This window comes from Notolepis coatsorum (assembly GCF_963971535.1).
Source record: "Notolepis coatsorum genome assembly, chromosome: 4".
Classification (NCBI taxonomy): domain Eukaryota; kingdom Metazoa; phylum Chordata; class Actinopteri; order Aulopiformes; family Paralepididae; genus Notolepis; species Notolepis coatsorum.
In genome coordinates, this window is record NC_140168.1 from 42,799,418 (window position 1) to 42,815,431 (window position 16,014).

General features: G+C 41.4%; 1 protein-coding gene across 1 annotated transcript in view; it reads left to right on the top strand.

Annotated features, from left to right (window-relative positions):
• Positions 1–15,811, top strand: part of cers2a (ceramide synthase 2a) — a 48,399-nt gene extending 32,588 nt beyond the window's left edge. Inside the window, exons 5-11 of the mRNA XM_084311727.1 lie at positions 913–970; positions 1,156–1,206; positions 1,444–1,536; positions 2,307–2,435; positions 6,738–6,844; positions 7,631–7,784; positions 13,234–15,811. Of these exons, the coding sequence (XP_084167853.1) occupies positions 913–970; positions 1,156–1,206; positions 1,444–1,536; positions 2,307–2,435; positions 6,738–6,844; positions 7,631–7,784; positions 13,234–13,371 (730 nt within the window). The 3' untranslated portion in view covers positions 13,372–15,811. The remainder of the gene's footprint in view (positions 1–912; positions 971–1,155; positions 1,207–1,443; positions 1,537–2,306; positions 2,436–6,737; positions 6,845–7,630; positions 7,785–13,233) is intronic.
• The last annotated feature ends 203 nt before the right edge of the window (positions 15,812–16,014 follow it).

Consider the following 16,014-nt stretch of genomic DNA (forward strand, 5'->3'; position numbering starts at 1 on the left):
TGGCGATCAGGCATTGGAATAATTTTTTTGGAGAACATCTGATGTGAGGTAAGGAATCTATTTTACCAGTCTTGGGGTAATCAGAGTTTTTTTTTCACATATCTCAACGTGTCCCCTATATATATGTGTGTGTGTGTGCTGATAGATAATCGATTTTTCAGCCCGCTTCTCTAGCGTGCATAAGTACACATATACTATCGATAATCTAGCGTTTATTTGAAAACGATTCATAAATAGGCCGAAATGACAACCTGTTTGGTGTATTCCACTAAAGGGCGTTTATCACAGAATCTTTTTTTTTCTGCAAATTTCTAAAAACTAGCGTTTTTCAAAATGGTATAAAACGGAAATGTACTGATGAAAAAACAATCCGTTTCGTACATGTTGACTGCAAGCAAGTCATTGATAAGCGACGGGCGTATTAGACACATAGCCATAATATAGAAATAGCTCAATATAGAATATAGAAAATCAGTCAAACGGCTGGCATTCAAGCGATAAATCGTGCGCCCCCTGCTGGCACTCAAAGTGTTAAGGGGTGTAATAATATTTGTCAATTCAAAAAGAATTATAAAATGAAATTATCAAATATGAATCTGAATAGTGATATTTTCTTTTCTTTTTTCTCTTGTTTAATCTGTGAATATTGTTTTTCTTTGTATATTGTATGAATTATTATTTTGTGTAAATTAGGTTGTACACTGACCATCAAGTGTTACTTGTTTAGTTCAGGAATAGGGGGCAGGTAATTATAAGATGTATTCTTCTTCCTGCTCCTTTTGCCCATGGTAGAACTGGATTTATGTTTTGTATGAAAACTGTATGATTTATATTACTTGCATGTGGCAAATAAAAATCTGAATCTGCTTCATTAGTATGGAATTTCTGAGGTTGCTGTACATTCTTTTACAGTTGGAGATTTACCTTTTACCTTCTTGCTTTCTTTGCTGGCCTGGCAGTCCTTATCGATGTGAGTACAGGAATCTGTTCACCGCTACCCACAAACATTACAAACATAGTCTTCTGGTGTTTTTATGTTGCGCTGGTGGTGTTTTTGTTGTTGTAGTGCTTTTAATAAGTGCAGGCAATGGACTGGTATGGTGTTAGGTCATCATTAATATGATTGAATGTACACCCCCCCCCCCCCCCCCATAGAAACCATGGTTCTCTGACATGGAGGAGATGTGGAATGGATTCCCTAAAATGGTACGTCCCCACACATCTACTTCTCATAATGGTGTAAAACGTACTTATTTTTTTGTCATTTGTATTCAACAAAGCTATATGTTGATCAGAAAGAGACGCAAATAATTCCCTGCCCTGCACAAACTGGTTTCTCCGCTCATCGTTTGTCTGCCAAATTAATGAACTGTTGCAAGGAAGAGAAAAAAAAGGTTCTAACAGCTCCTTCTCCGACCCCCCCCCCCCTTTTTTCCCCCACAGCCCTTGTTGCAATCTCAGTACTGGTACTACATGATAGAACTGGGCTTTTACCTCTCGTTGGTTTTCAGTGTGGCGTCGGATATCAAACGTAAAGTAAGTGAAACTCGATTGTCGGTAACGGTCTATCTCCATTTTTACTTATTAAAAACCTCTTATTCTTCCATCCGTTAACAGTCTGTAGTGTGGTAGGGAAAGGTTAATCTTCTGTAGTGTGGTAGTGAAAGGGTTAAGCTGCATCACAGACTTATATTTATTCAGTGTACTACACTACACAACAAAACACGGTTCCTGCCGTCAGGTCTATTTCTAGGCCGGGTGATAACAGTGTGTTAGTGTCTAAGTGCCTTGTGGGTTAATGTGTGACATGAGCTGTATAGCAAAGTGTCAGCGTGGAGAGACTGATGGACTGTTTTCAACCACTAGCTTGGACATCAATTAAGTGTGTCAGCAGACTGCCTGGCTTCGAATCCAGAACCTCTCGTCGTATGACTTGATTTTAACTGATGCAAGGATCTAATATGTGTATGGGCCAAAAACAATGGATTTGTAAACTAGTTTAGTTGAGTCGTTGTGTCATCATCTGCAAATGTAACGATCGATTTTGGAATCTGTTTTTCTTTTTTTTATGGCATGGCAAACGAGGTGAAAAGTCCTCTTGCGTGAAGAGACATGAGCATTTATAGGTTAATCATTTATAAGGCCTTAATCAGTGAGGATACACGTGCACAGTCGGTTAGTCACCAATCCCAACAGTAGGATCAATAAGTGACGGAACACTTTCACATTGTGTCTCTCTCTGTCTCCCTCTCCTCCAACCCCCCCCCCCCCCCCCCCACCACACACACACACCACCCGTCTCTCAGGATTTCAAGGAGCAGATAGTTCACCATGTGGCCACCATCCTACTGATCAGCTTCTCCTGGTTGGTCAACTATGTCCCAGCGGGGACTTTGATCATGCTGGTTCACGATTCCTCGGATTACTTAATGGAGGTATGTCGACTTTATGACACGGCACCAACAACAGTCCGTTAGTCGCCTGACGAGAACATTTGGAATGAATGAACAAATATAAATGTTATACCGAAGTGAGTTCAAGGCCAACGTTAAACGACTATTACATTTTAATAGATAACCCTTGTGTTTTTTAACCTGTCTAACCGACCAAAATCTTTTGAATTGATCCTGCAAGCTAACTTCAGCTGGCTGCCATGAATCAGGCTACAACATGATGTCTTGGGGCAAGTGTGCCCATCAAAGAAGGTCCACAGAAAGAGAATTTTTGGTACAGACTCGTGCTCAGACTGTTAGGAGTGTAGAGTTGCATCGATGATATCAATCCACTTTTAATCCATGACCAGAGGTCTCTCTCTGTAATCCCACGAGAGGGGCAGCGCAGTGCAGTTATTAGAGGTGGAGCGGTGTCGAGCCTGGCATTATCCTTGGGTCTGCAATGTCTGTTTCGACGGGGATGTCTATCGCCTAAAGGGGAGAAGACTCTGTGTCGCTACCTAAACCTAAACAACTTTTCTCCCTCAAGACATCTGCCATTCGAGTGGCGACCTCTGAGGTTCGAGTGGCTTCTGAGGTTACTGGTTAACATCACGTTATCCTGTCTTGTTTTGGTGTTGACCGTCTAATGCCAGATCAACAACATAACGTTGGCTAATAACATTACCTCCACTGTGCCTACTGCAGGTCTCTCTCTCTCTCTCCACTCCGAACAGCAGATTTATTGAGGGAGGGAAAAGTGTCTAAAGGTTGTTTTCTCTTCTTTGGTTGGCAGTCATCCACTTATATTTACATAGTCATTTAGCTGACGCTTTTATCCAAAACTACTTACAAATACAATACTGGATCAATTTAAAAGATTTTGGTGTAGTGCAAAGTGCAGAAAGTGTAGCTTTTGTGAAGTCGATGCGTTCTGCAAAGCTATCATTGGGTTGATGTGCCATAGCATACGTGGGCTGGTGTAACATATGGGACTGCACAATACTGTACACAAGGCATCAAAGGTGCTTCAGCTCCATTCCAGGTGGCTGTTTTGTGCTGCCATATGCTTCAATGCCATCTAATAACATTAGCTGGGGAATGATAATTAGGTATACCTAATTATACCTAATATCCCGATACCCATACTGGTATCAGGATATCAGTCTGATCTGATACCAAGAAACGTCTAACATGACCTGCTAGAAATCAAAGTGTGACTTGTTTTGCTTTTAAAGGGATATTTCACCTTGGTAGAACTTGTCAAAAATCTGCAATCTCACCTTTATCTAAAGTCATCTACAAGTAAGCTAGCAACCACTGCTGTCCCTGGCATCTGCTATCACCACCATTCCTTCTAGGTGTCAGGCTCTTCATTCACTTCCATTAATTTTGAGGACCAAGTCTAAATGTAATACTTCTGCTGTATAAATAAACTATACAGGAATATTATTCCATGTATTACATTTTTAAATGATCAGTAACAAGTTAAAAGAACTATTTCTCACTTGAGGTGTAGTTTGACCAACTGTCAACTTTTCACAGAATATTTAGAAACTTTCTTCCAGCAAGGCAGCATGTAACCATGGTAACCACTCCCTGAACATTCCATGTACTGCAGGTCAAAGATACACAGCACACTCAAACCTGCAACAAATTAATTGGATCTGCTTTTATTTGGGAAATAAAAAAGGGGAAAAAAGGAAATAAATCTGTGATGACACATCAAATGCCAAAACGTACATTTGACTCAGAATGGTCTGTTTTATTGAGATCTGCACTGCAGTAATTAGTTTATACTTCAGAAGTGTAATATTTACAACACTGTACAACTGTACAAGCAAAACTGTACATTGGAATATTGACAACCATACTTGGTCATTTACTGTACATTGGAGGGGGTTGGGTTAGGACATTTACAGGGGCCAGTTTCTAATTGCAGTCCCCCGTAGGTGTTCTTTGAGAGTAGTTTTGAAAGTGGGTAGTGATTCACATTCCTTTACAGCTTTGGGTAGGGCGTTCCACATTGACGTGGCATAATTGCGAAACGTGTTTAGTCCCTTGTTTGAGCCGAATCTGGGTTTAACATGATTTGTGGTGCTCCCTCTGGTGTTGTGATCGTGGTATTCACTGACCTTTGGGAAGTATTTTGACATGTACATGGGTACCTTGGTCATGTAGTGTATCTTGTAGACCAGGCCCATTGCAAGTTGCTGTACTCTGTCGTCTACTCTAAGCCATCCTAGGTTGTCAAAGTGGGCAGGGGTGAGGTGGGTTCTAGGAGTAAGGTCAAGCAGTAGTCTGACCAGTTTGTTTTGAGATGTTTGTAATTTTGTTTTTAGCACCTTTGAGGTGCTTTGGTACCATGAGGTGCAAGCATAGTCGTAGTACCCTTGAATGAGTGCTCCTGCCAGAGTCTTCAGGGTATTCTTGTTTACCAGAGAGGAGATCCGGTACAAGAATAGTTTGTTGGTTGACTTTTTTTTATTACATTGGATGCCATTTTGTCACAGGAAAGATTAGCCTCTAGGATGGAACCCAGGTAGGTAATTTCATATTTCCTTGTGACAATATTGTCACCCACTGTAACTGAGAAGCCGTCGGTCTTGCTGAGTTTGTTATTTGAACCGAAGAGAATGGACTCTGTTGGTGGTGTTGACAGGGACAGCAGTGGTCTCTAGCTTACTTGTAGATGCACTTACATAGAGGTAAGACTGTTGAAACTTATACAGTACTTCTACAAAAGGTGTTTAATTATTTTCTCTAATGAAGCCAAACTGAATCTAGAGACTGTTTGATTGCATCGGTATCTGGTATCAGACGACTGGTTTAGTACTTAGAATCTGTGTCGGCAGTGAAAAAATAGTATCCATATATTTTAAAATAACTGTCCATTTTTTTCCTTATTATTAAATTCACAAAAACATATGGAACTTACCAACAAGCACACTCCCACACAAACTAGTATAACAGACCAGATTTGGTGAATAATGTCGAGCTGCTTTACACAGTCAATACTTTTTTAGATGACATTAACACAAAACTAGAATCAGGAATCAGCCCCAGACCTCATTAAATAATATCCTCTCTACCTGCAACTCTATATATGATCCATTCATATGTTGCCATTTTACACATCATTTCCATCCATTCTTTATAAGTGGAAGGAGCGGAGGACTCTGTTATTTTACAACCCGTTGTTAAAGCCAATTGTACCGATAACCTCATACACTTAGACATTCTGAAGTCCTCTGGTATCAATCCCAAGAGCACTTTGGTATCAATCTCAGGGTTCCCATAAGGTCCTTGAAGTGCTTAAAGTGCTTGATTTTTGGAGAGAAGAAAAAAATGTCATGGCGTGGTGGAATTCCTTGAAAAGAGGCAATTTTTTAACAAGGTGCTTAAAAAGTCCTTGGAATTCAAATCAACCATTTGTATTGAACGTTTTGTTCATCCATGATCAAATTGTTCTGAATGTAACTAATTGTCGGAAATTGGTGTTTTAAGCCATAAATATTGGATCAGAATTTCTATAAAAAAAACTGCATTTAAAAAGAAAAATACTTGGTTGGAAAAGTACTTTGAAAGTCCTTGCATTTCATTTTGCAATGTCTGTGGAAACCCAGCAATCCCAAAGTGCTGGGATTTTAGGTTATCCGCGATATCCCCAATGATGATGTCAGGGTGGAAACCAGCAGGAGTTCTGCACGGTCACAATGTTCTTTTTTTTTTATCAAATTTTTCTTTATTTTCCCTTTTCAACACGAAACAAGACAACACAATACAATACAGTAACAATAATAATAAACAAGACATCACAGGACAATAACAGCAATAATAATAATAACGATAATGACAAGATAATCAATGAAATCAGAATAATGAAAATAAAATAGTTATAATATAAATTAAATATATAAAGGATTTTTTTTAAATACAAATATATATATATGCACTAAGGTGAGACTACCTGAGCACCCATCATCCCCAGTATCGACAACCAAGGTCCCCGCCCTGTGAGGACCCCGAAACCCGGCGAACCAGAACATCATGCCTCTTTAACACTCCGACTCACGAGACCTCGAACCAGGGGCCGGTCACAATGTTCTAATCTGTACCAAAACAGCTTTCCATAACAGACATAACCGTGGGCGTATTTTACCATAACAGGCCCTGAGAGCTCCAACTGTAGCAAAGCACTCTCTAAGCCCTCCACACTGTTGTTAGGGTTCACCGTCTGCCCCCTAGTGGGGAACAAGTGATACTACGTTCCATTAATGTCTTCTCTCTGCACCTTCCTCCCAGTCGGCCAAGATGTTCAACTATGCGGGTTGGAGGAATACCTGCAACATCATCTTCACGGCGTTCGCCGCGGTCTTCATCGTCACCCGCCTCGTCATCCTCCCCTTCTGGTAAGAACCCATTCTATATTGCAACTACCTGTAATGACTTGTGTTATCGGTTCGAGTTTCAAGTTTTGTTTTATTTGTCACATATAAGGTACATTACAGACAGTGAAAGGCTTGGTTCTGTATGAGCCTCCTGAGACTCCTAAGAAAGTAAAAAGAATAAAGACAAAACAATGTACAAAATATACAATATACAAACTAAAAGTACAAAATTAGTAAAGTACAAATGCAAACTTTTTCAAATGCAAAAATGAGGTAGGGATGTAGTGCAAATCTTTAATATCACCGACATTCTGATGGGGGGATCCCCTTTGAACATCCTGATGGGGAGATCCCCTTTGAACAGCTCATCTGAGGTTTCTCCCCACAATGGCGCCTGCAGTGGGTTTTTTCCTATTGCTAGGTTTTAGGGAGTCGTTCCTCATCTTCATTGGGAAAAGTCTGGGGGTGTTGAAAATGTGGATTTTATTGTGGCTTTTGTTCTGGATCTATTGTGATGTTTCTTCTTGACCTGTAAAGCCCATTATAGGGGCAAGTCCTTGTGATTTTGGCGCTATATAAATACATTTGATTTAGTAATAAATAGATGAATCAGAAGTATCAGCAGAATGATACTGCAGTGTGTAGTGGTACGTCCCACATCCCTTGGGGGGGGGGTCAGGCAGGCACACAACCTTGTGTGCCTTCACATTGTGTCCAAGCCTGGCCTCTCTTGTCAATGGGCCTTTGACTGGGAGAGTAGGTGGCTGTAACCAGAGTCTCTGTTCTTGCCTTTGTCCCCTCCTCCAGGATCATGCATACGACGTGGGTGTACCCCCTCACCCTCTACCCCCCCTTCTTCGGCTTCTACTTCTTCAACGGCTTGCTGTGCATCCTGCTGTGTCTCCACGTCTTCTGGGCCAGCCTCATCCTGCGGATGGTCGTCAAGTTCCTCCCGGGCAACGTAAGGACGTGAATCCGTCGGGGGAAGCGGTGCTCGCTTCAAATATCATATTGGTTTCTTAAAAATATATTATATTTGCAGTAGACTTAGTTGTGTTATATTTGCAGTAGACTTAGTTTTGTCATATTTGCAGGAGTAGACATAGTTTTGTTATACTTGCAGGAGTAGACTTAGTTTTGTTATACTTTCAGTAGACTTAGTTTTGTCATATTTGCAGAAGTAGACTTAGTTTTGTCATATTTGCAGGAGTAGAGTTAGTTTTGGCTCGGGAGGTAGAGCGGTCGTCTGTTAATTATCGGAAGGTTCCCGGTTCGATTCCCGGGCAGCGTGTCAAAGTGCCCTTGAGCAAGACACTTAAAACTTAACCCCTAATTGCTCCCGATGAGCAGGTTGGTACCTTTCATGGTCGCCTCCACCGTCGATGTGTGAGTGAATGGGTGAATGTGAGGAACAGAAATTGTAAAGCGCTTTGGATAAAAGCACTATAAAAAAATGCACCATTTACTATTTATGAGTTATCTACAAGGTCATGGGAGGGGGGGGGGGGGCAGTTATGTTCTTGCGCACGTGTGTTAAATTCACTTTTCCAAGCACTCAGAAAGCACTGGCCCACTTTTAACGCAAGTGGTGTCATATCACCCCCAGAAATAAATGAATAAACCTACAAAAGGTTACTGTGAGCCACTCTCTGGACAGTTCAATTCATTGCAATAATTTGATTTAATTAAAGGTGCGTAGTCGTCACAGCTATACGTTTCGGCTGCCAGACTGTGCCGAGTTGTTGCATATGTTTATTTTTTATCTACTTTTTCTCCCCATTTTCTATTTTTCTCCCATCCCAATTTCGGATTATCCAATTCTACCCCCCCCTGTCTCGAACGTTGTTAGACCATGCCTCCCACTGGTCGGCTGCAATGTGGACCAAGCCTTGCATCACGTGTCCCCTCCGGTACACGAGGAGGCAGCTGTCGCATCTTTTCACCTGTACAGCGCAATCTCTGTGGCGAGGAGTAACGCGTGGGAGGCTCACGCTGCCCCCGATACTTCCTGATTCTGCTGTACAGGCGCACCAACCGACCTGTAGGAGTCGCTGTCCACAACGTCCAATCCCCACCCACCGGCTTTCCCACCCCCTAATACTGCCAATTGTATTAGTATGAACGACCAGCCAAGCCGGCATCGCTGAGAGCTGGGCTCGAACCCAGCATCTCCTGCGTTAGTGGCGAGCACCTTGCCCACTGCGCCACTTAGCCGCCCCAGAGTTGTTGCATATGTTGAAATAAGTTGTTTGAATGAATTGAACAATCCTGTCTTCATCATTACATACATACCTGTACCTCATTACATACCTCATAAGAAATCACTAAACTCTATTAATGCACAGTATATTAATGCACAGTATATTAATGCACAGTATATGCCAGTGTTGCATAGACCGGTCTTGGTCTCGAGACTACATTTTGAAGGCTTCAGTCTTATCTCAGGCCCTGTTTAGACAGAAACGCTAGCAGGTGAATCCGCAAAAATATTTTTTCGGATGTGCCTTTCGTTTATACGGAAACAGCGTTTTTACGGGGTGAAACCGCAAAAAAGTGAGACTACCTTCCAGGGTGGAATTCCTAGAAACGATAAACCTTTGCGCTATCATCTAAACTGTCAAACCGCATAAAACGATGACGAAAGGGTTGTCGAGGCTCTCGTCGCGCGTACTGCTTACATCACAGGCATGCGCCAGTAGCCTAGAAGCGTAAACAAAGCATGTCTGATTCTATCCATGGCGATCACCTGAAGGCTACATTGGCAGTACTTTTAAATACACAAGAATCTGTCCCGCGGCGTGACTGGACCCACTGTCTGTGAGTGACTCTGCTTTGGTCCAATCACATTCCCCACCAACAGTCTGCGAATCAGAGGCAGAGTAGGGCGGGTCTTCACAGCACGTCATGTGACATATGCGCCAATCGTGTGACAGCAGGGCTCAGTCGTCTCGAGTTGTTACAGCCTCGTCTGCACGGATAATTCCATCCCAAAACGCTAGTCTAAACGCAAAATTAAAAGTGAGACCGTAAGGCGACTTTTGCGGTTTCTGTTCAGACTTTCCGTCTAAACGTAGCCTCAGACTTCACTGCATTTTTACTCTTGTCTTGGACAAAGAGGACTCTGAATTTAATTTCAAGACCGGTCGAGACCACAACTGCAGTGACGCATCATTACCTGCCTGCGCTTTATTCAATTATTTAAAAAAAGAAATAATAATCTAAAACTTCCCCCTTCAATTGCAACCAATAAGATATTCCTTTATTGATCCCCTTGGGGAAATTCAGCATCATAGCAGCATGGGGGAGGGGTGGTACCGGTATGGGCAGGTAAATATAGGCAATAAAATGTTACCTGAATGTAAAGAAATATATGAGAAAAATAAATAAACAGTGTAAACGGTATAATTAACTCGTAATATAAGAATATGAGAAAAGTAAACGGTGTAATCAAAGGTGCAGATGAGGGTCTGTATGCCTTTTCAGTTATATTATACGTTACAATAAATATGGGCCATAACTACAATCCTTCCTAGTTTACCACTTGTTCCAAGTATGCATCCGAGTAAGAGAGTATACATTAGAGAGAAAGAGAGTATACATTAGAGAGAGAGTATACATTAGAGAGAAAGAGAAAGTATACATTAGAGAGAGAGTATACATTAGAGAGAAAGATAAGAGTATACATTAGAGAGCGAGAGTATACATTTGAGAGAGGGAGTATACATTAGAGAGAGAGTATACATTAGAGATAAAGAGAGTATACATTAGAGAGAGTATACATTAGAGAGAAAGAGAAAGTATACATTAGAGAGAGAGTATACATTAGAGAGAAAGATAAGAGTATACATTAGAGAGAGAGTATACATTAGAAAGAGTATACATTAGAGAGAAAGGGAGTATACATTCAAGAGAGATAGTATACACTAGAGATAAAGAGGGTATACTTTTAAAGGGAAAGAGTATACATTATAGATATAGTATACATTAGAGAGAAAGAGAGTATACATTGGAGAGAAAGAGAGAGTATACATTAGAGATAAAGAGAGAGCAAGACTATGTTACCTCCTAATCCTACAGCTTGTTCAAGTCCGCACACTGAAAGACAGCCTACATTATTGATAGATGGAGTGAAGGAGAGATACGTGACCCGTTCTATTTGTGATGGATTTAAATAGATACTGCAATTATCTTTTATCAATTAACTTATTGGCACAACCACATAACCTTATAAACATGGAAATATGTCCCCATCTTACTGCTTCTTTTCTTATCTCCATTTGTTGTGTTGTGAAATCAAATAAGTATTGATGAGATTCCTTATGACCCTTTCAAAAACAATTTGATTGTTGCAAGTGCATATCTGGGTGAGAGAGTACACGTTGGAGAGAGAGAGAGAGAGAGAGAGAGAGAGAGCAAGACATTACAGCTTGTTCAAGTCTGCATGAGAGAGAGAGATGGACAGACCCCTGTCTCTCGGTTGGCTGTGGAGCGTTATACCCTCTGTATTGACATAATTAGCAAACGGTGAATCTAAAGGATGAACTCTTGTTCTTTAGTCGATCACCAGGGGGGGTGGTCAGGTCTGAACTCTTCTTTACCTTTGTCCCCTGGGTAGGTGGTCAGGTCTGAACTCTTCTTTACCTCAGTCCCCTGGGTAGGTGGTCAGGCTGAACTCTTATTTACCTCAGTCCCCTGGGTAGGTGGTCCTATTCTTTACCTCAGTCCCCTGGGTAGGTGGTCAGGCTGAACTCTTCTTTACCTTTGTCCCCTGGGTAGGTGGTCAGGTCTGAACTATTCTTTACCTCTGTCCTCTGGGTAGGTGGTCAGGCTGAACTATTCTTTACCTCAGTCCCCTGGGTAGGTAGTCAGGTCTGAACTCTTCTTCAACTCCGTCACCAGCGGGCTCAGAGGGGGTGCCTATGGGTGTGCCTGTCAATCATTGCGCACAGGTGGAGCAAAGGCAGTCTCCTAGCTCCTAGTGTCTTAAACATTACATAGTTTTCCCACTGTAACTTTAATAAATGTCCATAAAGGTTTCTACAGTTGAGGTACACGTCATCTACTCATTTTACCAGGTCCAGCACAATAATCTGAATTTGTGGGTGCCAATCATTAGATTACCCTTCCTACACTTTCTCTCGTTCTCCACTGATCCACAATTAGAATGTTTAGTTTAAGTCGTTATATTCCATATTTTGTCAGCTTTGTGAGTTCAGAGTGTGTGAGTGGGAATGCAGGACATAATTGTCAATTATTTTATGTTGATTTGGGAGAGCTAGTTGTAAAGGGGATAAAGGTGATTTGCCATGGTGATCTTCCCTCTCCAAAACCGCATTTTGACCGAAAGTCCCAGGAATTGCGGTACATTTCACGATACTTTTTCGTTCCTTCAGCCCATTGTTGTCTGCGTTTCCACCGTGGCATAAAGATCTGCGAAGATTAAGCAAATGAGTCCTCTGACGTGTGAAAAAGGTCTCTAGGTATTCCAGTCTCACGAGAACATGGAAGGACAATTTTCTCTGATCAGATCTTCATGATCACAGTTAAATGAACAGAACAATGTTCCCTGCATACTCTTTTGACATATATTGGTCCTCGCATTGAACAGGAACGTGCAACAGACCGCTCAATGCACGGCAGCTCATGAGTCCAGATGACTCGTATTTCCAAACAAGGCTTATAGTAGATTGTTGATCTTCTCTGCGCCAGAATTGCCTAGTAATAGGCAATAGCAATCTTTAAATACTTCACCTGCAAACACTTCACCTGCTTAGTTCATACAATCTTGTAATCTGCTGGAAAGGATAATTGCATTGCATTGATCACTTGATTTATAGGCTTATAAAACACATTTCACGTTTGCATTTCCTGATTGAAAGCAGATGACATTGGCAGAATTTACGTTAAATGTCTCATTAAATACTTAAGCTACAAACTTAGGACTGTTCTGACAGCACGATCTTGATCTAACTAAAAGATTTGCTGGGGGGAAATGTTTTAATGCATAGCTTATTTAACAAAAGAATGGTTTGTGCTTAGACCTTGGTCAAGAACTTCTGCTTAGACCCTGGTCCCCGCAGTAGAAATGCACAGTTCCTCAAAGGGTCCCTAGTTCTGGGGGGAACGTTTCTGTGGTGGAAAAGGGGCTCAAGTCGGGCAGAGTTGATCACATTGTATTTCAAAGGATATCTTTGTAGATGACCTCTAGGATTAAAACCGCCACCACTTCAAACAAGGGGTCTGTCTGTGTGTTGAAGGCAGTTCCCTACTACCTGTCTCATTGAATGAGAGAGATATACTATTTGGTGAGAACGCATTGCAGACCGCATCCGTCTGGTCTCGGCCTTGACTCGGCCTTGGTTTAGGGGGTGTGTACTTCAATGAAATGTTTTTCTCTCTTATTTCGGCAGCACATCGTTGATGACGAGAGGAGTGATAAGGAGGAGCCCGAATCAGAAGATGAAGACGAGGACAACTCTAAAAATGGCCACGTGCAGAATGGCCACACACCACTCAACAACAACCACCACCACGGCAAGATGGAGTGACTGGACGAGCCAGGGAGGACGTGGCAGGAACGAAGAGCGGCGACTCACTGAAGGCCAAAGATTAGGAGACTGGCCTGTGGAAATGGGTGGCAACAAACACACACACACACACACACACAACTAAATTGCATTCACATAATGGCTAAATTGTAACATACTCGAACTATGATGCACCTTTTCACGCCGTCCACTCCCAACGGGGAAAGACTCCACAGCTCCATAGATCGGGCTACATTTCATTGAGGAGAGGGAGAGGATGGGAAGAGACACGGAAGACTGTGGTGGAGCCAGAAGCTAAAACAGCTAAAACTGTGTGTAATGTATCATGACCTGTCCAGTGCCTTAGCAGCGAAGTACTCCTCTCCCTGAACGCCCACTCTCCTCTCCCGTGCTCCTTTACCTCCCTCTTATGATTTGATAGTGTGTCGGTCACCAGGTGCCATGTGACAATAATGTGCCTGCTCATAGCTTTCTGTACTCCATTCTCAAGAGTGGTTAAAGAGCTGTTGTCATTAAGCACGGGCATTCTCTTCCTGCACGCTTTTTTAATTTTAATTTTATTTTTTTAACACTCTTCTTAAGCTGTTCTTCTTACACTTGACTTTGATTTACGCTTTTCTCAGTATGCCGCCTCTCTTCCAGAAATAATGTTAAACTAAGTGCTAATACTGGTAGTTCTCACTAAGCTGAATTGTACTGAGGTCAGTGACACTGCTAATACTGGTAGTTCTCGCTAAGCTGAACTGTACTGATGTCAGTGACACTGCCATAAGTGACGAGGTACTGTCCTTACATGGACCATAACTTGGGTGTTGGTCAGTCGAGGTGATGTATTTACTGACGCGCAGAATAGCTACGATAGCAGCAAAGGAATCTGTGCAAACGGTTTGCATGTGGTTGATATTTTGCGGCTGCCATTTTGTTGATGGCCAATAGATCATTCGCTATGCTTGTTGCAAATTTTGTTTTCAGACCAGAATGAGCCAGTGTTGTGTTAAATTATATTTGTTCCAATTTTGTTTAAGAGAAATATTTCACAGTAAATAATGACGTTTTAAAACTGTTAAAAAAGAAAGTGAGGGCACAACATTTGCATTGTGTGCGATTTCGCTTTTGTGGCTGTTTATCTTAAATGTTGTGCCCTTTTGGGAAGCAGAAGGCACAAACGCTTGAGATTGTTTTAAATGTTTGTTTGTTGTTTGTTTGTTTGTTCATTTATTGTCTTTTACTTGATTTTCTTTTCTTTTACTCTTTACTTGCTTTAAATCCACTAAACCATCTCGACAGATTGGAGAGGAAATTTCTCTCTTTAAAGGAACATGCCAACATTATGGGAAATGCGCTTACCGTCATCTCCAGAGTCGGACAAGAAAATAAATACTAGGTGGCATTCATTTGAAAGCTATTTAGCTGCAAGCTAGCCTAGCTTAGCACAAATGAATGGAAGCGGATATGGACTAGCTAGCCTAGCTGTTGGCCAAAAACACAGCTCCTGGGGGTTTTAAGCTAGGCTAGTGGTCCGTATCTGCTTACATTCATTTGTGCTAAGCTAGGTTAGTTTACAGCCGGATAGCTTTCTACTAAACACAGAGAGGAAATTGGTATCTATCTTGGAGAAGATGTTAAGCGCATTCCCCATAATGTTGACGTGTTCCTTAACTCGGACCAGTGCTATTATTAATGTTGTACTGGTAGAGTAAATGTTATTTCTAATCAGTGTTGTTCTGTCCATCCATCCAAAGATGCACTTTATGGGGTTTCTGATATGGCTCTGCATCGACTGAATATAAACCTAGCTTAAGCATAGTGCGATTCAAGTCCAGACATTTCGCGTTCTGTTTTCTGAGTGGTTACGATTATGATTTTAGTTTACAATTTTTTGTTTTATATTTATTTTTCACCTTCATAGAAAAGTCCAAATCCTTCCACTTTCTTTGTCAATCTTTTAGTTAATTTTGTTAAAAAGAAATGTTATTACAAGGAAATCTTAAAGCAAAGTGTAAAAACGGGACACCAAAGTAAGTTTTACACGTCATATAATTTGCCACTGTTTCGCAAGTGCCCATAACTTTGTTACGTACAAAATCTCCTATGTCTACTGTATACAGTACATTCATATTCACTGTATCTGCAATTAAATCTACAATTTATTTTTATTTCTGTCCGGCTCAAGCCCTCGTCTTTTGGCTATGACTCGCGTCCCAAAGCTCTTTTTCCATTCACATCTCCAAAGACGTCGGACATCAACAACTCCATGCACTGCCATGCCTTCACCTTTTTTTTTTACCTCCTACATGCCTCGACACACAAAGACCAATCGCCTTGTAATGCCTCACCGTGTGTTACCCATGGCTCCCTCCAAAACAGCTTTTGCCTTTACAACAGTGTTTTTATTTAGTCATGTTGCAGACATATAAGATAAAGAACGTTGTGGATAACATTGTGGCTCCTGTTATTTTCTTGAAAAAAGAAAGGGAAATCTGGAAGGAGTCATTTGAATTGGTTAGAAATTGTTTGTAATTGAAAGGGACCAAGTAAACAATGCAAGGTGTTTGTTACCGAGTGGTATTCGAGAGGTTTCACCCATGCTCTTTTGGTCTCTGTTGCATGGTTTGGCAGGGATGTCTCATTGGTAATAGTGTC